General features: G+C 39.9%; 1 protein-coding gene across 4 annotated transcripts in view; it reads left to right on the plus strand.

Annotated features, from left to right (window-relative positions):
• Positions 1 to 10,253: 10,253 nt before the first annotated feature.
• Positions 10,254 to 24,818, plus strand: part of PICALM (phosphatidylinositol binding clathrin assembly protein) — a 65,424-nt gene continuing 50,859 nt past the window's right edge. For 2 of the 4 annotated variants that reach the window (XM_059838462.1, XM_059838465.1), the window contains exon 1: positions 10,255 to 10,557. In XM_059838462.1, the coding sequence (XP_059694445.1) occupies positions 10,428 to 10,557 (130 nt within the window). In that variant the 5' untranslated portion in view covers positions 10,255 to 10,427. Of the gene's footprint in view, positions 10,558 to 24,818 lie in introns of all 4 variants that reach the window. The other 2 variants (XM_059838463.1, XM_059838464.1) reach the window with 2 other exon arrangements.

Below are 24,818 nucleotides of genomic sequence, written 5' to 3' on the forward strand. Positions count from 1 at the left end.
ATTATGTCTTTGTTTTTAGATCTGCTTCATCTACCCATGCAATGTTAAAGTCTCTAAGGGGACAAATGCTCCCACACATCTCTTTGTTTACCAAAGAGCATGGATGCATTCTGCTTTTCTTGAGAATATGTATCAGGGAGAAGTGACAGAGAGCCTGTGGAGTGACTGAGTCATCCTACCTCCCCCATCAAAGGAGTATGGGTTTGGTGTAGAAAAGAGATCTAAGGATCTTTGAGGAATGATGCCCAAAAATCATGTCTCACCTAAAGAGGTCACAGCTCTTTGGAGTGTGCTGCAAAGTGAATCAGTGGCCCTGACTTGAGGAAAAGCAAGATTTCTGCCTCACCCTCTAATCTGCAGGGCCTTTCTTGTTTTTGTGCCTCCTGTCTTGGTGTTTATTTTCTGTAAAATGGATGAGCCATTATAATCCTCACCAATTGTGACTACAGAATACATCTCATAGACATCTGAAAGATGGAAGCTGGTAAAAGAGTAAGGTGCAGTCCAATTGGCTTTTGAGTAACTCTTCATTGCAAGTTCCCCTTCAGACTGGCTCACAGCCCCAGGACGATAACTTAATTTTGGTCGGAACGCCTTTTTTGGGAACTGTTGCCTAAGGGTGCTCATGGTATACTGTGGTTTCTGAAGGCAAGTTTTTTAACAGGCAAACCACCCATGCAAGGGAAACTAGGCCCTCTGAGAGGATGAGCTGTATTTTCTAGGAAACAAAGTGATCTGGACTAGAGAAACACCAAGGGATGTAGCAATTTAGACAAGTTCTGCAGGTAGCTGTTTCTTCCAAAACCATGAAATGTTATATCTGGGAATGAGGCAGTCTTCAAAATAAAATTCTTGAAGAAAAACAAAATTTCTAAAGACAGAAAATGCCACTAAAAGTAAATTTGGTAGCTATCTGCACACAGCCCTCTCATACAGGGGCCAGTGTTATTCAAGTTGAGCTGGGCTGTCTACAGAAAAGTGAATGGGGAGAGCAGCTGTCACATGAACTAATTTAATGAATATCCCCCTAACCTTACTAGCAGGAATTTGAACTGCAATTTAAAACACTAAAGCTTTGCAGGGAGGGTAGCAATGTCCTTCCTCAAGAAATTTCTCTGGATTCAGTCCTCATTGCCACAGTGAAACTGAAAAATCAGTTTTACCTTTCTGTAACAGGACTGTTTCGGAAGCTGCATATGATTTCATCAGAGGTTTTCTAATTGGGCTTTTCATAAGTTTTTCATGAGAGTTTTTTTGCTTAAGGATGCACATCTGAGAACGACAGAATTCTGCTCTAAAATTTCAACAAGGAAGTATCTGCTTAGGAAGACACTGAAGTTCATACACAGGCAGCTACTACATCTAGTCTAGATTTTGTAAGCACTAATGATGTTTACTCAGTTGATGTTTGCTTCTGTTTAATAAAGAATTTATCCCCATCATAATACCTCTAACCTAATCAAAACCCTTTTTTAGACAACTGAGCACATAGAAATTAAAAGCTGGTGGGTTTTAACATCTTGACAATGGAAAATGTTCACTCCAGTTGAAACACTTGAGATTTTATTTGCCATAAAATACTGGATTCCCAAATGAACAGAACTGTTCATAGGGGATGATATTAATCTCTGTCAGTAAGAACACCAGAGTTTGGCTGAAGGACCTCACTGATTTCAATATTTAAGCAGTATTCTTCAAAATTTTCATGTCACTGATAATCACTTTCTCTAGATTTTGTTTCTTTCAGTAACCTACAACTCTAAAATTGTGCTCTTCTGTTCTGTTAAAGCATGTGTGCTAATCTCTTGTAAACCACCATATTTGATTTAGTTGAATATGTTTTGGTAACATTTTAAGTTAGCACAGTTAGTTCATGTGCCAAGTATTACATTTTTTCATTCCCCACAAAATCAGGACAAACTGTACATCTCCTGCTGTGTCCGAAGCTGATTTGGCTAACTTTCAGCTATGTTAATTAAAGAATTCAGCAGATAAAAATAAGATAAAAATCTGATTTTAAAATACTACAGATACACGGCTGGCAATTTTGCTTCTTTTGATGCAAAATTCCTTCAAAACAAAAAAAACTTCAGTAGTTCATTTTATGCTATTCATTTTCACATCCATGCACAGACACCTGCTATAATGCTATAATCAATTACAAAGATTAATCAAACCCATTTTGAGGATAAGGTTTAAGAATATAGATTTGGATAAACTTCACTAAAGCGAATATCATACAACAGAGGAGGAGGTAAAAAGAAAGAGAATACAAATGAGAAGGTTCAAAGGTCTTTCTTGAGCAAAACTGGCTGCAATATCAAAACATTCTGGCTTGAAAAGAATGTTTCTAATGCTTTTGAAAATATGGGTTAGCTATTTAAAAAACTATTTACCAAATAAAGTTTATTAGCAGTAATCACTTCAACCAATGGACTGTAAAATATTGTGGACCAAAAACCCCAATGATTGATATAATATTCCAAGAGTAAAAGGGTTTTGTCAATTTAAAAATAAAAGGATTAAGATCAGGCAGGCACTAAATTTCTAGGACCAATTCCCTGCTATTCACCTATTCTGCATCAGTATTGCTGGCCATACTCATAGCTTAGAGGGACAAAACTTATTCTGTTTGAAGTCAGTGGGCATTTTGCCATAGATTCAATAGGAACAGAATATGGCATCAGAAAGTATACTGCCATGTGATGAAATATGGACCTGCAAAGTATTTGATTTGTGGCTTTACCTCCCCACGTTACTGTTTTCTTTACAACTGTTCTTAGCAAAATATTCTTTTAGGCATCTGATCTTTCAGGTCAACAAGATGTTGCACAAACTACTTATCTTCTCCCCTTTCCTCTAACTGTGTTATCTAATCTGAAAAAGTTCAATGCATGTGCTATCCATTTTTGCTCTTTATCATTCACTGTTTTTTGGTTATGAGGGTTAAAAAACATAGGCGCCCAGAATCATCAGCATCTTGCTTTTGTAGTTCTTCCTAGGTTTCAGCTGCTATTGCAATGCACAAAGCCTTTAGCAATGCACAGGCTCTCTTGAAGAATATTAGAAGTGAATACCAACACATGCAGGGCTACTGTTTGACTTGAGAATATCCCAGAGCTATTTGAGAGATTGTAATACTTTCTTTTGGATCATTATTCCTTCTTTACTCCTCTGGTAGTAAGTGCTGCCAACATGTCTGGATTTCCATTGAAAAGGGATGCTGCATGAAAGGCAAAGGCGGGCTTAACTGATTACTGAAAGCATGTGGAAGTGGTACAAAGAGAAGAACCGGGAAGGTGGATGCACCAAAACCACAGATCCTCTACTACCCTTTATTCCTGCCTTCAGAAAAAAAGTGACCAGTAAAAGCTGTGGCGATTTTGTGATCCATAGAAAGTGAGTTTGTTGGCCTGCAGCCAGTTGCCAGGGGAGAGATCCACATCAAACAGCTTTCAACACAGTGGGTGACTTATGATCTGAAGTCATATAGAAGTTTGTTGCCAGATTCACTTGTAGCTTTAAACTGATACGGATTTATTGGGAGGTTACCAAGGAAATTTTACCCTTCTTGTAGCCCCTCTCCAACTGCACTGGAGTAGTGCTAGCAATTCCCTTGTACTCAGAGGGGATATCATCTCATCCCCTCTCTGGCACCTCAACACTAGCCACAAGCAGTGGGGAGTTGTAGTGAAAGCACAGCCTGAGTCAGGACTGTGAGTATGCATTCTCCTGCATTTGGCTCTCCATTGTGGGATCTCCACAAGGCCATTGAGCTGTCAGAAATGTGGGTGCCTAACACAGAGTTGTGAAGGGAGTGCTGTGTCCCTGATATTAACATCTGGCCTGCATCTGTCCCTGGCTTCAGTGGAGAAGACAAGCAAAACATATAAACCAATCACTTTTAGACAAGGCTCATGGCTGAAGCATGTTATCTAGACAAACCTGCTGTGCCACTACTACTAGGAAAGAATTGCTTTTTGAGTTCTAAGAAATAAATCTAGGAAACACAGGATGACAGAGAATGTGAGAACATTCATTCTGATATTACTCACAACTCTTTGCTTCTCAGATCTTGAAAAAGAAAGCAATTTTAAATTGCCATTAATTTTTTTTTATGCATTTCCTCCAATTTACTAAACAGAAAGCACTTTCATTTATGTACTCATGTTTACTGGAATGAATTAGGACAAATCCTCTATGGATTTTAAGATTTAGAATAGCTTATACACCATCAGAATGTTAGGAGGCATTTAGTTAATGTTCTTTTCAGTGCAGTAGTTTGATTTAATCAGCATGAAGTCTTGCCCATGTTTAAATGCAGTCACTGACCCCTGAAGCACAGAGCCAAACACCGATAGCCTGACTCATTCCAGTGGGCAAGACTCAGATCTCACATAAAGACCAGAGAGTGGAACCTACTCACACAGAGCTTGAAACCAACTCATTGGCATAAATGAATTTATTTGCTTGAGGAAGAAAATCAGGATTCACTTTTACTGCACAGACCTGATAATGAGAATACTTTTCACATGTAGGTTTTCTTCTGGGTGAGAAGCCCCATTCAAGTCAGCATTGGCAGGCCCCAGCTATTTACTCTCTATAGCTGGCATTGCCAGCATCAACATTTTTGTTTCAGCTCCACATCAAAATTCATGTGGGTGTAAAGCTTTCCCAGACACAGAGCGTGAGCGCATGATCCTCAACACTAATGAGGGAATTGATTAAGCTCTGCTGCACATATATGTGTGCAAGAGTGTGAGCATAAGTACCAATTTTAGCTTGGCAGCAGTGGCTGTTCCATTGATACCCTGCCTGTTTGTTTGCTTGTATCTTTCCTTAAAAATATTCCTTTGGGACTGGAGTGTGTTCTGCTTGCTTTTGGCTCAAAGGTGACTGAAGGAAATGATAGGGGCTGCTTCCAAGTTACAGAAGCCCAAAAGGAATGCAGTTCCTCCTGTACTTGCCCTGTTGGCTTGGTGTTTGTGAATTGGCAGGGGAGTGAAATGAATGACAGTGCCCTCTCAGAAGTGCCCAGAGAAGGATTCTTATCAAATGCTGTCTCCTGCCAAGTCTCACAAACACTGCCAGCCTGCAATGATGGGGAGAAGCATTTGGCAGCAAGGCCCTAGGTTTTCAGCATCAAACTAGGAAGAAGTGATGAGGACAAGTGTCACTAGCAGGGACAGGGCCACTTTTATTTTTCCTGTATGACAGATGGTCTACAGAAATTTTGGGGAAATGTATAGGTGCACTTCCCATGCTGGTGAGTCTGTGTTGTAAGGTTTGCTTTTCCTTGTTCAGTATCAGAGTGAGTTACTGTGAGAGTGCCCACTGCCAAGAAAGGATGTGTAAAAAACCACAGTAGGAAAGAGAGCAGCAGGAGTGCATTAGCAATGTTTGCTGATGGGCAATGCATGGCAGGTGCAGAGGACAGTAAGCCTCTTGCTCTTCAGAGGTGTCAGTGTTTGACACATCCACTGGGAAGTGTGAACAAAATGCAAGGGAGTTTGTTTCCTTTCTCTCTCACACTCAAAAACATTTACTATGTGCATTTGTCAGCCAGGAAGGAATCCTACTTACAGCATTAATGACATGATCAATCTTGCAGTGTGCAAGTTTCATGTCAGGACAAGGAGAGAAGGGTGTTAGAACACACAAGAGGATTCAGAAGCATCATATTTGTTGTCAGCCTCTACTTAGATACTCTCATGAGGCCCAGGAGCTCCTACATAGATATCCTGCTCCTAAGTGAAGAAAATTAGTTCTGATTGCTCCCCCCCTGTGCAACGGTACTGACTCACTTTTGTCCCTTCCTACGTGCTTTTATCACGTCAAAATCACACTAGCTTTTGGACAGCTGCTTTCTTTATTGACAAAGTCAGCTTCTTTTCAGGGAGCAGCACTGCAAGGGACACTGACTACAAGATAACTGGAGCTGCATGAGAAGATGCCACAAGCTGCAGAGGTTAGAATACTGTGGATGAGGAAGGAAGTTGGATATTTGCCTTACAGAGAGAGGCACAAAAGAGGAAATGTAAAAGGAACAAAATAAACATGAAAGCCGTCACTATTTCCAGAAAGAGGGAAGAGAATTGGGAAAGAGATCTCTGATTCACTATGGACTTGAGGAAGTTTTCTTTGCAAGGAGTGAGCTGGAATAGATTTGAGGATTGATAGATTTGGAATAGATGTGAGGACAGTGTGGAGCTTGAAGAAACACAGGTGATATAAGAGGAATGCAGAGCAAGAGCTGAATGTCACTTTCAGCAGGAAAATTCTGGATAGACACACGGTGGGTATTTGATTGGATAAGGGTGATGTATTTGAAACAGGAATTAACATGAAATAATGATCATTATGAAAGGAAGAAGCTGAGTACTAAAAATATGAAGGACCAGAAACTGGACCCAAGTGAAGCAAAAGGAAAACCTGTGGACACTTGGAGTAGTGAAGAGGCATATCTCTTTAAAAAATATCCTAACTCCACTGTGTTTCATGACTATTTTAAAATATTCCAGATTGCAGTGATAAAGGATCTTGTTGCCTCCTTCCCTCCTAGCAAAGCAATGTGGCCATCTTGCCTACCTCTGTTGGCTTCTGGTCTTGATGGCAGCATGAATGAGTAACAAGAACCATACTCTTGGACTACTTTATTTCATCATGCCACTAACAAGCGTTATTTTAACCATAATTTTTCTTTGTTCCAGTTTAATTTTCTTCATCTTCTTAGAGGCATTGCTAGAAAAAATTTATTATTGTCCATAAAATTATTTGCTAAGTTGCTATGGTGATGCAAATTATATTGAATTCTTGCTATAGTCACAGAAAAACAACATTGCGTAAATCTTTGCCAAACTCTTTGAACATGGTTTTGAAATTAATATACTGGAGTTAAACTGGCACAGTTCTATTAGGCTGGGCAAAATTAGGCTACTCAAAAGTGCATCACTAACTGTAGATTTCTGCATATGGTCAGTGAGTGGCCTGGCTCTAGCTGTGCAGCTGCTCTGAAGTTCTCTGTTACCAGAGGTGTACAAGAAGTGGGACCATATAGTGGCCACAGACATGGACAAATATCATAGAGAGCTACATTTGGGAAGCTGATGTTTTCTATTTCTTTCAGTCTATTCTACGTCTTATGTCTGCTCAAATGGATGCTGAATTCCTGGAGCTGACATCAAAACCACCTTCCCTGAAAAGCTGGGGAAAATACTATAACCCTTAAGAGCAAATGAAACTGCAGTGATCCTTAAATGGGTCATGGGAAACATCTGGATTGTAACTTATTTCCAAATAGTTCATACAACACTGATATGGCATTTCCCAACCTTACACAGGTGGCTTTGCTGCCTTTGCTTTTCTTCCCCATTGCTTCCTTGCCCCATCACTCTCACCATTTCCCTTCAGTTGTTCCAATGTCCAGCCCTATTTCAAACTCATTCCCTCTCTTTAACTTCTCTTCACTAGACCCCTTAGCTCCCCAAATTATGGTTGATAGGGGTTTTTTGTTGCCGTTAGCAGATATGGCCTCAAATCCTTGGTAATGAGCCTGCAACAGTTTATCAGCATATGCTTAGCTTTGTTCCTCACTAGTTTTGTGACTCAGATGGGCTGATTTCTAATAGACCTGAAATTCAGCCAAAACATCTGGCTTAGATCTGGAGCTAATTAATAGTGCCCCCAACCCATGGCTCTCCTAATAGTGCTTTTATGAAGCAAGGAGGAAGAGCATGGATGCCAGCAGCACTGGGAACAGCAAATCACCCTGGTGGACTGCAGGCATTACAGTGTGACAGGCACCTCACCAAGTGGAAATGGCATTGTTGCAAGAATATTATATACATAATAAATTGCAGAGGTCATGCTGAGGTTAGGTTTTCCGTACTATACAATTCACATGGGAAGAAAAAGATCTGTTAGCTTGTTTGTCCTTTCAGGATAGCTGAATACCAGCTAAATACCATCAGTTTTGGGGAGCTTGTGAATGCATGATACAGCACTTTCACAAGCACTAGATCCAGATTCTGGAAGAACTTTTCACAAGAGAAAAGAATGTTGTTTAGGTTAGCTGCTTCACTAAACATAGGACTCCTATCTCTGAGCAGTTTCTCTTTAGATATGTACTCCTTCCTCCTTTCATTCTCAAGCACACCCAGGCACACAAACAAAAACAAATTAGTTACAAGCTAATCAAACTTGTTTTCTCCTGGTTGAAAAGAGATAGTATTTTGATTTCAATTTCTAAATATTTGGGAGGTGCTCAGATATTATCTATCATAGTGCTTCAAGCTTCTTGCTGTAATGGCATCAAGTGTCTCCCAAGCAATTAAAAAGCAACAAACAATTATCAAAATACATTTTGCCATCAGTTCTCTCATCCATTTCTGCTTATGAACAAGCATTACAAGCAGAATTTTTAACTGTGGAGTAAAACTGTGAGCTTTCTGTGAACAAGAAGAACTGCAAAAAAGGCAAAATATATTTTTAGGTTTTGACCTTTAAGATCGAGGTCACTTTTTGTTCCCTTAGGAATGAGATATTTTGGCCAAATCTGGTCTCAGTAACTCCTAGAGTCACAAGCCTCCTCTGTTTGGATAGTTTCACTGCTGCTGGAGAAAGTGACAGGCATCATCTAAGAAGAACTGAGGCCAGGCCAATTCCATGGAATTTCTCCAATAAGCAGCTTGAAATGGGGTGTTGAAATCCAGGTCCTAGCTGAAATTAGCATAAAAAATACCAACGTGTATTGGTGTATCGGTAGCCTATAGCAGCCCCTGTGCTTCCACAGCATGAAGCTTTATGCTAAAGCTGTCTTATGCCAGAGTCTGCTGCTGTATATTTCAGTGATTAATTTCCCCAGCTTGGATATTTGAGAGTCCTAAAGCAGTTCAGGAGGAGCTAAGAAATACAAATACAGCAATATCCTCAAAGAGCTGGGCATTATGAAGAAAGCAAGTTCTACATGTTGTTAGCCTTCCTTACACACACACACAGGGCATTATTTGGGTTCAGCTTTCACCAGATGTTCTTCCTCTGACACCAGTTTTCCTTACGCATTATAAGCAGATAATCCTACTTACACATCCTGTCAAGGAGACAGAGCTGAGTATCGTTTGTATACTGCTTCTCTTTAAGTTGCCCAATAAATATTTCAGTGGCTTCATGGATGGGGACACTTACAAGACAGCTCCTCAGGAGGCACTTCTGGGAGAGGAAGAACTTTGTCTGCTGGAATCCTGTGGTTTTGCCGTGTTATTGACAGCTGTGTGTTTGGGGAGGAGGAGAGGAGCGCTGTTGCAAGGAGCAATGGAAGCTGCAGGGAGCTGGGAGGCTGGAGCGGCACTTGGACGAGGGGCGGTGGGAGCTAAGGACCCCAGGTAGCTGCTCCTCACTGTCACTGTCTGTCACACAGTTTTCTGTAGCCAGGTTTACAGCTGTAGGTACCAGGCTGGGAGAAGGCACCTTAAGGAACATTTTTCTGATTTTTATGAACAGAAACCGAGTAACTTCGTACAAAATCCCAGGCTGACAAGGACAGAGGCACCGAATAGGTCCCAGAAGCATTAGCTGACTAGCAGAACAGTGGGACGCTAATCATGAAAGACCTGAAAACCACCAGTGTTTTTATGCTAGCCGTGATGTACATTCGAGAAATTTTTGGCGAGCTTTCAAGCAAAAAGAGAAGCCCGATCGCAGCAACCAGCCGGCTCCGAACCCTTTGCTGCCTAAGAACAGATTTTTTTTCCCCTTTGAGCTTTCCCTAGCCTAAGGTGACACCAAAGGAGTTCCCACAAAAACTTTGCAGGCTGAGAAATACAAAACGACTTCCTTCAGGGGCCGAGACATCCCCCACTCGCTCCACAGAGACTTTACCCGGCGCTGAACCCGAACAGGGGCTCACCGAATCTCCCGAGGGGAGCCTGCCCAAAGGCACGGGAGCCTCCCTAAGTGGAAGGGCGGCCAGGGGCAGAGGAGGCTGCCCAGGACCCAGGGATCCCGGGAGAAGCGATCCCGGCCCGAGGCGCGGCTCCCGCCCCCTGCCCCCGCCCGCGGCGCTGAGGGGGGCGGCGCGTGTCACGCGGGCGGGGCGCCGGGCGGTCACGTGACGCGGGAGAGGCCCGGCAAGGCCCGAGGAGGAGCTCGGCCGCCGCCATTTTCCTGCGGCGCCCAGTGCGTGTCCCTGTCCCCGGCCGGGCGGGCGCGCAGGGGGAGGGGACGGCGGCCGGGGGAGGGGGGCGGGAGGAGGAGGAGGAGGGGTCCCTGCTCGGGTGACAGGTCCGTCCCTGAGGGCGGAGCGGGGGCCGCCTGCGGCACGGCGGGGTGAGGAGCCCGCGCAGCTCCATCTCCCCGGCGACTCCTCCCGTCCCGGCCCCTGAGGAGGGAGCGGAGCCGCGCTCGGTTCCAGCGCCGCCAACGAACCCGCCATGTCCGGCCAAAGCCTCACCGACCGCATCACGGCGGCGCAGCACAGCGTGACCGGCTCGGCCGTCTCGAAAACCGTGTGCAAGGCCACGACCCACGAGGTCATGGGCCCCAAGAAGAAGCACCTGGACTGTGAGTACCGGCAGGGGACGGCGGCCCGAGTGTCCCTCCGAGGAGCGGGATTGCCCGGCCTGTCCCGGGGTCCCGCTGCGGGGCTGCCGCCTATCCCACCGGCCTCGTGGGAACGGGAAGCCTCCTCAGGCGGAGGAGCTCGGGGCTTCAGCATAGGGCATAGCCCGAGGGCGGGGGCGTAGGGTCGGGGACGTGGCGATGGAAAGCCTGGGAGAGGCGGTTCAGTATATCTGTTCTCCAGAAGGGGCCTTGCCAGTCTTCCTTATGCATAGGGCCCCGGACAATGTGAGCTCCTGAAGGGCAGGACCTGCCCCATACCCCTTTCTTAGGGAGAGAGAGAACGACGGAGGCCAGGCAGAGGAATGGGCTGCAATTTCCTTGCTAATTGATCTCATTTGCGTCGTGCTAGGGCAGCACTCCCCCATTCTCTAGAGGAGGTGCAGGAGTTTCAGGAACGAATAGCTCATCAGTTATCTTAATTATTTTCCAGGTAATCTATCAGGGGAAAAAAAATTCCTTCTGTAACAATCACGTAAATCTTCCATCTCGGAAAATATGTGAAACGACTGTTTGAGGGGCAAATCTAAGTGAGGATGTTCTTAGTCTTCTTTCTACTCTGTCTCATTCACTTGGAAAGATGTATCTAAGAGGACTTCTTTAGAACTTCAGTACCTGGTCTTAACATACCGTACAGGGTCTGGCCATTTTTCAGCTTTTGTTAAGAATATATCAAAGGTGGGAAGGCTTAAAAAGTTTTCTATCAACTGTGATCCGTCCAGGTGATTATGAAGAGAATGATGAACACCAAAGTTCACATTAGCATTTCTCCACTAAGCTGTAAGGTCAAAGGACTGAGGAAGTTCTTGGTCTGAATATCTGATTGTCTTGCATCTGTTTATTCTAGGCCTTTTAAGGACAGCCTCCCCCCCTACCCCTTTCACTTTCCCAAATTTATAATAAAAGATACTGGAGAGATTGTGTGTCTATGCCTTCTCTCTGTGTGCTTTCTCCCTTCCTCCCACCCACGTCTGCAGGAGAAGGTTGAGTCTTCATGAGTCTTGAATTTGTGCCTTCTGAATTGCTCTGTATCCAAATGAGAACACCAGATGATAGTAGTAGGATTAATTGTACTGTAGTTCTTTTTTTTTCCACCAAAACGTGTGTGTGTGTGTTAAAGGTTTAAGAAATTTTTGTTCTGCAAGTACCTGAGAGCAATACCTGTGATTAATTTTTTTAGGGTAGTCCCAGAACAGCTGCCTCTGACTCTTTTTGGTATGCCCTCATCCATTTCATCTTTTGGCTGAACATGATTGTAACTGGGTGGTCTTGTTATATTTGGTTAGCTGAGGGTGTCAGAACACTGAGGAAGTCTTTGGGCTTTGAGTAACTTATTGGCAGGTAGAGAAAACACCTTGTCATATGGCATATGTCTGAAATTGTGGTGTTACTGGATTTCATACTGCAGAAGTGAGGCTTTCTGGGAAACAAACTTTGTCAGGTTTAGCCTGTAATTGTGCTAAAAGTATGGTTTCAGTAATGAGGCATTTAGGAGCTGAATTATTTTGTGGTATAAGCTTTGTTGAAAAGAATATAAAGCAGGCCAGAAAACTGCTCTTCATGTGGGGCTGTGTGTGTGTAAAAGGGTGATGTTCTGGATAGGGCTGCTAGGCAACAACCTAATGGAGACCTCCAGGGTGCTGCTTCAGAAGGTTGCCTGGACTTCCTTAGAAAGCTGTCTGGTAGTTGCTGGATGAGAAGACCAATTCTATGTTTCCTTTTTCTACTCTAGACTGTCAGGATTTTAGTTTCTGCATCTCTTGAGAGTTTTTATCAAAGTAAAGAAAACTTGGTTTTTTAATTAGTCCCTCTTTTTAGTAGTTAAAGTAGATCGTGGCTAGATGTTTTGTACCCTAATATATTTATTAGGAGTCTCTGTTCCTGAGGAAATGACACATGGTGTTGTATTTTGAACTTTTTCTTTGTTCATACCTTTTATGGTTGTATGCTTTAAAATAAATATTTTTAACACAAGCTGTGACTCAAGCCCCACTTCTGAACAATTTGTACATATCTTCCTTTTACAACAAACAGTTTAACTTGGTAAGGCCTATGAACTGACTTCTCATTGTAAATGGCAGTGTTATATACCTGTCTTCATAGGCAGCATGCTGCCTTAATATTGTTCTGATTATTGCTTATTATGATAATACAGGTAAAACTTACTATAGGTTGTGTCCTGGTGAGCAGATAAGTTGAGTTTTCCTATACTGTCCTGTAATGAAGTCATAGTTTTGTAGCATGTTCTGTGATCATGACAAACATTCTTGTTACTGTATTTCTTGTGCAGATCTCAAGATTTCTGACTGTCCTGTTAGTGAAGTTCTTTTTTCGTTAAGCTTGAGCTGTCACTAACAGATTTAACTAGCTCAGCCTCATGTTAACTCAAAAATGGGGGAAAGTCCAACATAGATATTCGTGAACTTAATTATTCCTATTCTTATTTATCTTGCTTCTGACAGTGTGTGGAGTTTGAAAACTGAAGTGCTCTCCATCCTAGGCTACCTCTATTTCCCTGAGTGATGGTTATCTTTATCAAGGAAGTTAACAAGGAATTTTTTCCTTAGCTCATGGTGGTTAAAATGTAATATACTTCAAAGAATGCTTTCTCTCCCATTACAAAGCTTAGTTGTTTGGTTTGAGGGAGAAAGACTTCTAATTTACAAGTGGACATGGCTTGTGATAGGGAGTAACATCATCTTGAGGCTGTATTCTTGAATCCATGATACTGTTTTTTTCTTCTGTTTTGAAGGTCCAGCCTTAGAGCTGGGTTAAGGATTCTGTTTGGTAATCTGAATGCTGCTTTTGTTGTGATGGATTACTTGTTTTACAAAAATCAGTTTTAATAGCCTTGGAACCCTCAAAGCATAGTTCATTAATTTCTTTTATGGAAAACCTAGTTTCACTAGGACTTTGTCCCCATTTTTACACATATCTGAGCAGTGGGAGCTCTAAACTGGTTTGTGGGTTTAACTTGCACACAGAGATTAGTACAACCCTTTCTTTCTTGTACCTTTTTTGTCCCCATGTTGAGTGTTGGATAGTGATGCTAAGAACAAGTGCTCTAGGTTGTTTGAGTATAAATGGTGCTGGGAAACTTGTTGCCAGATTTCACTCTTTCTTTATGTGATTCTGAGAGGGAGGTGTACTTGTGTTGTATGTGTGATGGACAATTAATATTAGGAATACCTGAAGTTAATGCCTAGTAAATTTCACTGGGTTGGTTCAGTGAAGCTGCTGTAGCAGCGATAGCTCAGTAACATAGAAATGTTGTGTACATGTGTGTGTTGTGGAGTGTACTTAAAACAGCTTTGTTGTGATACACATTTAGGGTTGGCCTCATGAATGAGTGTGGCATAGTAACTCTGTCTGCTTGTAGCTAATGGAGTAGCCCTCTTTAAATGAGAATGTGGAAGGATGACTTGGAAGGAAGTTGTGATACTGTAATTACCCATTCTTAACAGGAAATTTCTCTATAATTAAGCCAGAGTGTAATTTCCTTGATTTCTTATTGTGAAAGAAAACATGTGTTTTTAAGGAAGACAGTAAACCAGAACCCTGCCCTCTGTTGAGTAGATGTCTATGAGAAGCTGTGTAAGGGAAAGTAAACTTGAAGGAGCTTGTTGGGAACTTAATTCCTAAGTCACTAGTGTCAGCTGCTTTGGTTTTGTCTAGAGGCTACTACTGGGATAGAGAAAAGCCCAGCAAAAGACTTGCTTCATGTCTGTGCTGAGGACAGCTTCTATTTCAAACTGAGATGGTATAAAAAGGGTAACTTGGAGAACTGAGGAACAAGGATCATTGCTTTTCACTGGCTCACCCAAGAGATTTGTAGAAAAGCTGGGAAAACCAGCATTGTAAGGGTTCACTTGGCTTTATATGCTAAAGTGTAACTGGGTGATGAGGTGAATTAACTCCTAGTTCTGTGGATACTTCTGCGTTCTCCAGTAGATGCAGATTATCCACATTCCTTTTACGGTATTTTAGTGCTTCAACTAACTCATATTTTGTCTCTGGTTTTGGCAGAATCACCTGAGGTTTCTTGCAGCTTTGCTTCCCTTTCTGTAGTTGACTTAAATTTCTGGAGGCAATCTGTTGTTATTTTTGCTTAGAAATGTTCTTTGTAACTGTAATTATTTCAAAAACAGATAATTGCATTATTATAACTTTCTTTTGAAGTATTCAGTTTCTTTCTGAGTTTTTTCTTTGATTCCTTCACAGTTTCTTTCTTTAGCCAGCTTTCTTACTTTTTACTGGAATTCCTTTGGAATATTTGTTCGTGCATTTTAGTAGAGTATGAGAACTATCGTACTCCTCCTGGCTGCCAGAGGGACAATTTTCTACTACAGCTGCTCATTTGCAGAAAGAATAGCTGTGTAGTTGTGCAGCTGTTGTTTTATTTTACTTAGCCTGAAGCAGTATTCTGCTTCAGATGAAGTAAGAGGCAAGAGCTAAGGAGGAGAAGCTGTAGGACACCTGCAGTCAGCTTCCTGTGAATCTTCATACCACCATTGTTTCCCAGTAGCAGTGATTACTCAGGTCTCATGTAACTTTGGGCTATAGCCCTCGTTGAGATTTTTCTTAATTATTTTTTTTAATGGTGCTGTCATATCTTGCATTTTCTAAGAGGGACACTTGGGAGAAACATTCTTTTGCTGTTCAGCCTGTGACCTAATGATCTATTTCAGTCTTCCGTTCCTAATCCTAAAATCAGTTTTTGATTTATAGATGTGAAAATTTTAAGTTGTCCCTAATGACTTGTCTCACAAAGTAATGGTAGTTTGCATAATAATACAAGAGATGACTTATCCAATGTGGAATTTAAAGCTTCCTGACTTTTGCATTTGTTGCCTTATGTAAAGTATATGATTTGTTGTTGATGGTAGAATTCTGGGAAAGTTCACTTAAAAAACATTACTAGTTTCTCACTCCCTCTGGAAAATGCAACATTATTTCTGAAGTCGAGACACCTTTTGTATTTGAAAGCTTAATTTATTCAACAGCTTTCTTAAATTGAAATTTCTCACTACTGTTAAAACTTTTCCACTCAAAACATCTCACACATCAATTAATGCTTTAAAAATAACACATAGTAGCTTTGCTGCTGGTGGTAGGATATGTCCACTTCTCTGTATACTGAAGTATCTGTTTCTCAACCATGATAGTAGAAATCAGGTAAGAATTGTGAATTACTTGTGTATAAATTCTTGAAGCCCTATACTAGGGCAGTTATTTCATATTTTCAGGTAGTTTCCAATACAAGTTTAAAGCAATAATCTCAAGTATGTGTCCTTTTAAGTATTTTAGCAAACTCTTCTGCTGCAAACTTTGCTTTTTATACATGAGTATGTGAATTTAATAATTTAGATTGCCTGCGGGTCAAAGTCTTAACTCTGGGAGTAGTTGCAATTTGGAGCTTAATGTTATCTTGCAAAGAGTTGGGTATGAGAGAGATTTTGTTACTGATTGTATCTGCAGCTGATTAAAAGTACCCAGAAGTAACTAACAGAAAAGAATGCAATAGAGTGGAAAGAAGCTTGTGTTGCTATGAAGTTATTTGGCTTGGTGTTTTCCTTGCTCTTCTGGCCATTTTCTCCATTGTGAAGTATGATCATGAGTGGGCAGATTATAAACTCTTAGTAAATTCAAAGTAACAATATCCCTCAAAACGTGAAGGAGAAATATTGTTCTACTTTGTATTTTACCCCTAGTATATAGCAGAGCTTAATCAATTGACTGGTACTTTCTAAACTTAAAAATAATGTTAGTAAATTCAGTGCTAAGGTGTGGTAGTGTCAAATCTACTAACAGTAAATCCAAGTTATGAGTAATATGTCACAGATCGGGTATTGGGATTTTAGAAATTAGGGAACTAAGCTGTATTTAACTGTGTGAGAATAACTTAATGAAGTTAAGCATTTCATACAGATTTAGCAAATATGCTGGATTTTCTGATTGTGACTAAAAATCTCCTGTGCTATTTTGCTAAAGGAGCTTTATTAAAGTAATGCTTATCTGGATCATTTGCAATATTATACAAGGGTAAATTAGGGTTTTATAAGTTTTACCTCAGGAAAGAGGGTGAAAATGAACAAGATCTATATCAAAATTTGACTTGGGCATGTTAATTCACAGAATGAAGCGTAAGAGAATTTACTGGAGTGAACAGTGGTGGCGTAAAGGGAAATCTTGAGACTTTTATGCAGGTCATGACATAAGTAGTCTAAATTAAAATAAATTTAAAAAACCTCCAAAAGTGGGTATTATACTCATTCTGAGCTCTCCTATATACTTTCATTCCTACTGATGTTAATTTGCTGAGCTCTCCTAATCAACTCCTTTTTGCCTTTTCTCCTGAAAAGACACTTTTGAAATCTTTACTTGCTGTCCTTTATTGCTTCCTCCTAAGCAAGCAGGTCTTCAGTCACAACATTCATATGCTCCAGCAGCAGTGCCATTCTAGCAGGAGTGATTCTTTTGCTGATGTGGAAAGTGAGAAGTTTGCATGGGTTGAAACTGCTCTGGCATTTCACATATTTACTCTAAATATGGTGCTTAGAGTAGCTCAGCTATTCCAGTTGCTGGCTGTGTGTTATGACATCAACAAAGTGCCTGTATTGTTTGTAACCTTTCTTGATTTTTTTGAATATTTAAGTTAATAAAATTTAAAGCATAAATTATGAATCCTTAATAACACTGTGTCCTAGTTAAATAATTAGTATATAGACAAATTGTCCATGTTAACAACTTTTAAAAAATACATTCTTTTATCCATTTACAAAAAGGTGATAATGAGGTTCATACCATTCCTTAATTACTTTTGGTCCCAAAAAAAGAAAAATAAACCCAACAAAACCAAACCAACCCACTTGTATTCGTCTGCAAAGCAAAAGTTTCTAAAGTTGCCACAGTCAACTAGATTTCTGACTCAAAGTGTATAACATAGAAAGTTTTAAATTAAACTAAGGCTACAAAGCTGTAGGCTGAGTTAAGCGTGTTTTAAATACTTATTTTTAATTTAAAAAAAAAAAAGTATTTGCCTTCACCTGGCAGTAAATCCACTCAGAGCAGCGCTGGTTGTTTGAGATTTGTTACTCTGCCAGATGAGAAGGTTGAATGTCTTGGCTGTCCAAAGGCAGACATTGGTGTCCTCGTGTTCCTTGGTGGTCTTAAGGGCTGCTTGTAACTTGCTGTGCTGTTGGTAGTATTTGGGCTTTTCTGCGGTGGATGCTGATCTGTAAAGTGACCTGAAGTGTTTCTGTACCTCTCTTTTGCAGTTCAAGTGTGCGCTTTTTGTCTTGGGTTTAGTTTTGTTATGTAGCATGTCCCTCTCTTCCCCACTTCTTCCCATATGTTCAGAAGTTGTATCACCAATTCACCTACGTTTGCCTGCAGTTGCACTTGGTTTATTTGGCTGGTACCTCCACTCTTGCTGACCAATGGGTCCATATTTAATTGGAAATGGGGTCACATTTGATTTTGCTTTATCCCCTTTCCTTCTCTCTCTGCCCAGTATTATCATAGTAGTTTCAGCCATCATTGCAGCCTATTTCAAACATTATGAATTTTTCTCATCAGTGACTCTGTATTCTGCATCTGACCTTATTTTTTATATGAAGTGTAAAACCTTGTTTGAGCTGCTATGATGGTTGTCTCCACACAGGGGGATTGTGGTGTTATTTGATCACGTTTAATTCTGTCCCCTTTTTCATTTGCCAGAAACCATTGGTGTTCATAATTTGGCATGTATACTGTTATGGAGAGATTAAAAATTGCTCTCATTTAAAAATCAGTTTGTTAGGAGTATTTACTTGATTATGTATTGCAGCCTCATGCAGTTGTAGTTCCTAAAGCAAATTCTTCATTTCTGGGTTGATGTAAATCGGTTTCATCGAGTCTTGCTTACTCATAAAATGCCTTCATTCTTCTGTCTCACAAGGGGCACTTGAATTTAATATTTATGTAAGCAGTTAAGCCAGTTTGTAAGTTTTAGGCCCGGACTTCAGGTATTTTACTTGCAATTACTTTTTGTTCATCATGAACCATAACTAGTTCAAATCCTAGTTGCAGATAAAAAAGAAAAAGGTATTTTTGAAAAACATCCTTGTGTTCTTTTATTCTCTTGAGAAGTGAAGTTTCTTTACTGTTTAGAAATATACTGGAATCCTTAGGTAGATTTCAATTTTGAATTAATTCTCTGAATGTCCATGTCTCTTAGCTTTCATTGATATAGCCATGTTCAGATCAGCTGGATTTTATTCAAATGACTGAATTTGGATTTATTATCCTTTAAATCAGTTTTTCTGTTATATATTAATGATCTAATGTCTTAACTTCATTGGAGATTATTTCTCCCTAGAGTGTTTGCATTTCAATCAGGAGTGTTACAGTGCAGCAATGCAGAATAAGATTTAGAGTATCAAAAATAATGTGAAATGGATTTTAATCATAGGAAAAAAAGAAAAAAAATGAACTCAAATATGAACACCTCTGCATTTGTGGACTGTAGTAATTTCTAATAAGGATATTTCATGCTTAGTAAGTTGTCACATTTGATTAGCAGATGAATGGAAAAGCACAGGATGCACAACTCTTAGCTGTAACGTGTTTGATACACAGGGACTAGTACATTATTTGTTGGGCTTTTAGTAAAAAATGTTTGTCTGGATACAGACTTTTATTTTTAGGTTTTTGAGAGTTAATAAGGAGATAGCTCAAGCTTTTTTCCTGATCTGTTCAGTTGAAATGCCTTGCCACTATGTAGCATCATTTAAGCCTGTCAAATGTAACACAAATTAAGTCAATTTCTAAGCAGGTTACTTTGCATTAAAAGTCTGGAATATATGAAGCTTGTTTCAGTGCTGAATTTGGTGTGTAAGTGGATGGAAATCCAAAAAAGTTTTTGTGTTCGTTCTCAAATACTAGGGAGCAGCACAGTTAGTATAAGTTCTGAAATTTGGAGTTTCATTGTTTTGAATTTGAATTTAATATGCTTGGGATTTCATTGTTATGTGTTTGAAGCTCATGCATTTCTAGGGCCTGATTTTCTCTCTTGTTTTGCTGGGCTTTTTTGCTTTTTGTTTACACATAGTTTATGAGGAGACTTTCTTCATATTTAGTGATCTGTAAGTAAAATACAGTGAGTTGGAAAAGATGTTTTTGTCCTTATTTTAAACTTAATGAGGAGTCTTTGTAGACAGGAATGTGGTCAGTCTCTTGGTATATACTAGGGCTGACACAAGATGTCTTAACACATAGTTTTACCAGAGTTGCATATTTGTTTTAGCTCTCTGAGGTTTTAACCAGTGAACAACCTTACTTTGAAGTAAATGGAATAACTAATTCTTTTATGTTTTGAGCTTTTCTTATGAAACAGTTTAAGTTTAAGGATAGACTCTGGCTGAAGGTATCTTTCCTTTTACTGAAAACCAAAAGACAGATGTTATTTACTACTTCTCTTGGCTTTAGTTTATCTTAGAGGCTGTTTGTGATAGGGACATGTCTTTGTTCATGGTAAACAGAGAATTTCCCAGCTGAAAGCTGTAGATTCTGAGGAGCTCTTTCTATATACAATTTCCCTTACCCATCCAGTTTCAGACTAAAAGTTTGAAACTCCGTATTCGCTCTGAAGCTTTGTGAAATTTGCTGACTGCATGGTCGCTAATGAAGGGCTCAGGACCAGTCTGTAAAAGTGAGGTGTGAGGGAAGGAACTGATTTGGATTTATGAAACTCAGACATAACAGTGTTGCTGTAAAAAGGATGTGTTCCCCTTGGTAATATCCTCTGCTTTATCTACTGAGAATTGGTAAAGCTTAGTGTATGGTCCTGGAAAAACTCAGCTTCCTTTTTACTCTGCATGTTAAATGAAGTTTGTTCCTGCACCATCCTAACCTTTTGTCAAAGTATGTTCTAAAATGTTTACTCTGAGCAGCTTGGACATGCTCTGTAAGGGATGGTTTTGTTGTGCCCTTGTAAAAGAGTGCTATTCAAATGTGCGTTGAAGATGTGCTTGGGACAAGCCAGGATGAGTCTTGTTTGGTCAGAGAGCTCCAAATATCTCGTGGGAGATGTTAGTCTAAATTGAAAAAGGAAGTAAAAGCTAAATTAGGCAGGCATTTCCAACATTTCTATGAATAGAATGGAAGAATTTAGCTGTAGTTTTGCTTGACTGCCTCCCTTCATGGAAGAGCTTCACAGTCACAGTAGATGAGTTGAAACAATTTTGTGGTGATATCTCTCTGTTTTTATAGGTAGAGAGGTTGTTTTGGGTTGTTGTGTTGGGGTTTTCTCTTTGTTTGTTTGTTGTTGGTTTTTTTTTTAGTTCTTGTGTCCTGCTTCATCTAGTTTTCTAATAGTTCATGTCAAAATCTGATCTGGTTTTGGTCAAAAGAAAATGTATGAAAGTGGCTGCCAGTAACAGATCTCCTTTAATGGGTTCACCTACTTTTAAGTGCAAAATGTGAAGTAGATTGTATGGAATTGATGGAGCTTGTGTTAAAGTGACTGCAGAAGTGCTCTAAATCCATATATTTTGAACTTTCCTTGTTGCTTAAAAAATGGTAGTTTTTAAAGTAGTGACACTTTTTTAACCAAAATGACAGAATTTTGCCCGTCACCAAATACATTGACATGGAAGGAGTAGTTTCTTTCTCCTATTCCTAATGGGAAAAATTAAGATTAGTCCCACTAAGGAATTAGACAGAAGTCATATAAAAATGTCTGATGTGCAGAGTTTGTTTTTTTTTTTTTTTTTTTTTTTAATATAGAGGAAGATAAATCTCAGCCACATTGTGCAAAAAGTTTTCATATAACACCAGGGAGTACAACATTTGGCCTATTTGATCTCTGAGACACCAGCTCAAGTACCCAGCTGTGTAAACCTGTGCTGGCCTGTGTGATTTTCTGCCAGTCACTTTATTGGAGAAGGATGATGTTTGATTTTCACTGAATAATAAATATTTGAAATTTGAAAATTTGCTGCTTTGATCATTCAAATAATTCAGATACTTTGTCAGGAGGTTTTGTTGTGTTTTTTGTTTGTTTGTTTTTGTTTTTTTTTTTTTTTTTTTTTTTTTTTTTTTTTTTTTAAGAAAATTCATTATATGGTATAATAGGCAAATAGTCTAAACTGATTTCCTCCTTAGTCTGTTAACTGAAATTTGGTAGGACATTTTTGCAGCAAGTGCAAAAAAAGTGCACTTTGGGCAAGTGTTTATAATCTTGAGGGTTACTATTTTGAGCTTGACCAGCTTCTTCTATAGAAACTTCAAGAATAAAGTATTCCTCAGCAAAACCGCCTTCATGGAATCTGTGTTTTGTTTGTCACTTATTAGCCCCATGATTCAATTGTCTTTGCCTTATTTTCCCCTCTTTCCACTTTTGTTGGGATGCTTAGGTTATTGTTTATAAGCCTTTAAATCAGAGCTGCATTGAGACCTGTTAAGCTCTGTTTAGTCAGCTAAAAGAGAAAGTGATTATCTGGCAGGACACTGCTCTATGTATTTCCTGAGAGACCCACAGAAAAGTAAGATACATACATTATCCATAAAATAGGAAATACTGCATAGCTGGATTGTGGTATGATGTGCGTGAAGTTTATTCATAGTAAAAATCTGTTTTAGAGCTATCATCTAAAGAGGTTTTCTCCCATAGCTGGGCATTGTGCTATTTATAAGGAAAATAATTTGCACTGTTTTGTAATAAATAGTACTAATTTTTAAAATCTAAGTAATTTGGACTACTTCTATTTATTTTATGCTAGAAAAGCACCATTTGCAGTAATTTTATATATTGGGCTTTTGATGCCTACTATATTAAAACAAATTCAAATGATTAATTTTTGCATCTCTATGATGTTGAAGAACATGATGTAATAATCAAACCATATTAGAATATGGCTTAAAACTTTTTGGTCTTGGATGCAAAAATTTCCCATTTTTTTTTCCCTTTATCAGGCTAATTTTGGAAATCTTTGTAAATACGTGAGAAGCAATAAAATGTGGAATGTTGTTTTTTAACCAGTATACTACAGAGGCAAAAGAACCTGTAATAGATGCTGACGCACCTTTAGACTCCCTTGACAGTACAACTGTTTTGTACAACATATTAGCATGGACTCTTGACAAAAGGAAGCCTATTTCCACACAAATTGAGGGTTTTTTCAGTGGTTAACCAGGACCCCCAATTTTTTCCTCTGGTTAACCAGAAGCTGTAGAGGGTGGTATCTACCAAGAGATGTGTCCTACCATGCATCAGATACACGCATCTTCACTGGCAGTTTCAGCATTGATGGAGGAAGGCAAGTACTGAGGCATAACTCCTTTAACTTAAATACATGCTTTCTGACAGCTCCCAAAGGCATTCAGGAAAAAAATGTGCTATTCATGCTCAGAGTTAGATTTTGTCCAGAAGGAAATCTAATTTCCAAAATCTTGGTTTAAATGGGAGAGAATGACACATATTCCAAACAACTTTGCTAGAGTAAGACCTTTGAGCTTCTGAAATGAGGCAAGTATTGAAGTAGGAAAACCTCAGGTCAGATGGCTTTGGTTTTCTCTTATCTTTCGTTTTGTCTATTAAACTGTCTAATTCAAGATGGTGCACTGCTGATCAAAGAGAAAAGAATGTGAATTACATGTGTGTGATTAATTACAAAGTAGCAAAGGTCTTTGGATTTCTTTGGCTTGAAGATCCGTTCAGTGGGATGTGGTGGCAGGAGGTCAGGTTGGTGTTAACACTCACTGGTTTCAGTTTCACTGTGCTCTACTGTGATGGTACATCAATACTACAAAATTGCTTTCTGCTGCATCTTTTAGAATAAAGGGATGTGGAAGGTAAACATCTATAAAACACCTAAATTGCACTTGTGTGGATACTCTATATTTAGAAGATACATATATTTAGATTCAGAAAGTGTGCTAGGAGTGTTTACTGCCAAAACATGCTGTGCGTGAAGTCTGCCTTTTTCTGTTTGCTCCTTGGTAATGCAGGACTAAGGAAGTCACAGATGATGGAAGCTGGCATGGGCTGAGAGAACTGGAGTTGTTCAGCATGGATGCAAGAAGGCTTTGGGGAGACCTCTCTGCAGCCTTCCAGTAGCTGGAGGGGGCTTGTAAAGAGGAGGGAGGGAGACTTTTCATATGGGTTGATAATGACAGGACAAGGTGAAATGGCTTTAAACTGACAGAGGGAGAAATTCTTTAGTCAGAGGCTGGTGGATCACTGGAACACATTGTCCAGGGAAGTTCTAGATGCCCCATCCCTTCAAGTATTCAAGGCCAGATTCGATGGAGCTTTCAGCAGCCTGATAATGAGTGACATCCCTGCTGTGGTGGGGTGTTGGAACTAGATGACCTTTAAGGTTCTTTCCAACGTGAACCAATCTATGGTTCTGTGATGGGTACTTTGACAGTCTTCGGGTGTATTTTTTAACAGATATCATCAGAATGCCATGTAACCAGGTGAGCTAAAGTTGAGATTAGGAGTTCCTTGCAGGATTGAGGAGGGTTAGATACTGAAGCAAACCCTAGTTACATTAAAGGCTTACCTTCTTGAAAAGATAGAAATTGTCTTGCTGCAGAACTACTGTAGAGTTGTGCTCATTGAGGATTTTTTGTTCAGTGGTGTCTGCTATTAATAAAATTGTTTTCCTGTTCCAGTGGGCTGGGCTACAGTAATGTCACTGTACCACTGCTAGCAAAATGCCAGGTAAGGCATTTGTTGGTACTATGCCTGTATCCAGGAGGTATCTGCAATATGCAAGGATTGGTTGCGAGCTATTGGCAGTACAACAGCAGCTTGTACATGTGTTTCACAGGCCTTGTTCTAAAAACATGTCTATTAGCACAACTTGTTTTTTATTGTATGGAGGTGCAATAGCTGTAGAATATTTTCTGGTTCTTTGGAGCAGAAAGAGAGGGCTGTAAGTACATACTATAACCAAAAATTTACTGTATGCAAAGGCCGATGGCTTGGGCACTATTGCTGTCAGGGACAGAGAACAGTGTGGTAACATTCAGTGTGTACGTGGTGATGAAGAGACCTGAGGGTTAGTATCTCTGGCATCACATACTGATCTCTCAGCCATCTATAAACCATGTTATGTGCCTTCTCTATGCATCTTAAGGTGAAATCGTAGGATAAACTCAAATATATGTGGGCTGCTTGAAATACCTTCATGTTTTTAGTAGGATATAAAAGCAGT

Source organism: Haemorhous mexicanus, chromosome 2, assembly GCF_027477595.1.
Source record: "Haemorhous mexicanus isolate bHaeMex1 chromosome 2, bHaeMex1.pri, whole genome shotgun sequence".
In the NCBI taxonomy this organism is placed as follows: domain Eukaryota; kingdom Metazoa; phylum Chordata; class Aves; order Passeriformes; family Fringillidae; genus Haemorhous; species Haemorhous mexicanus.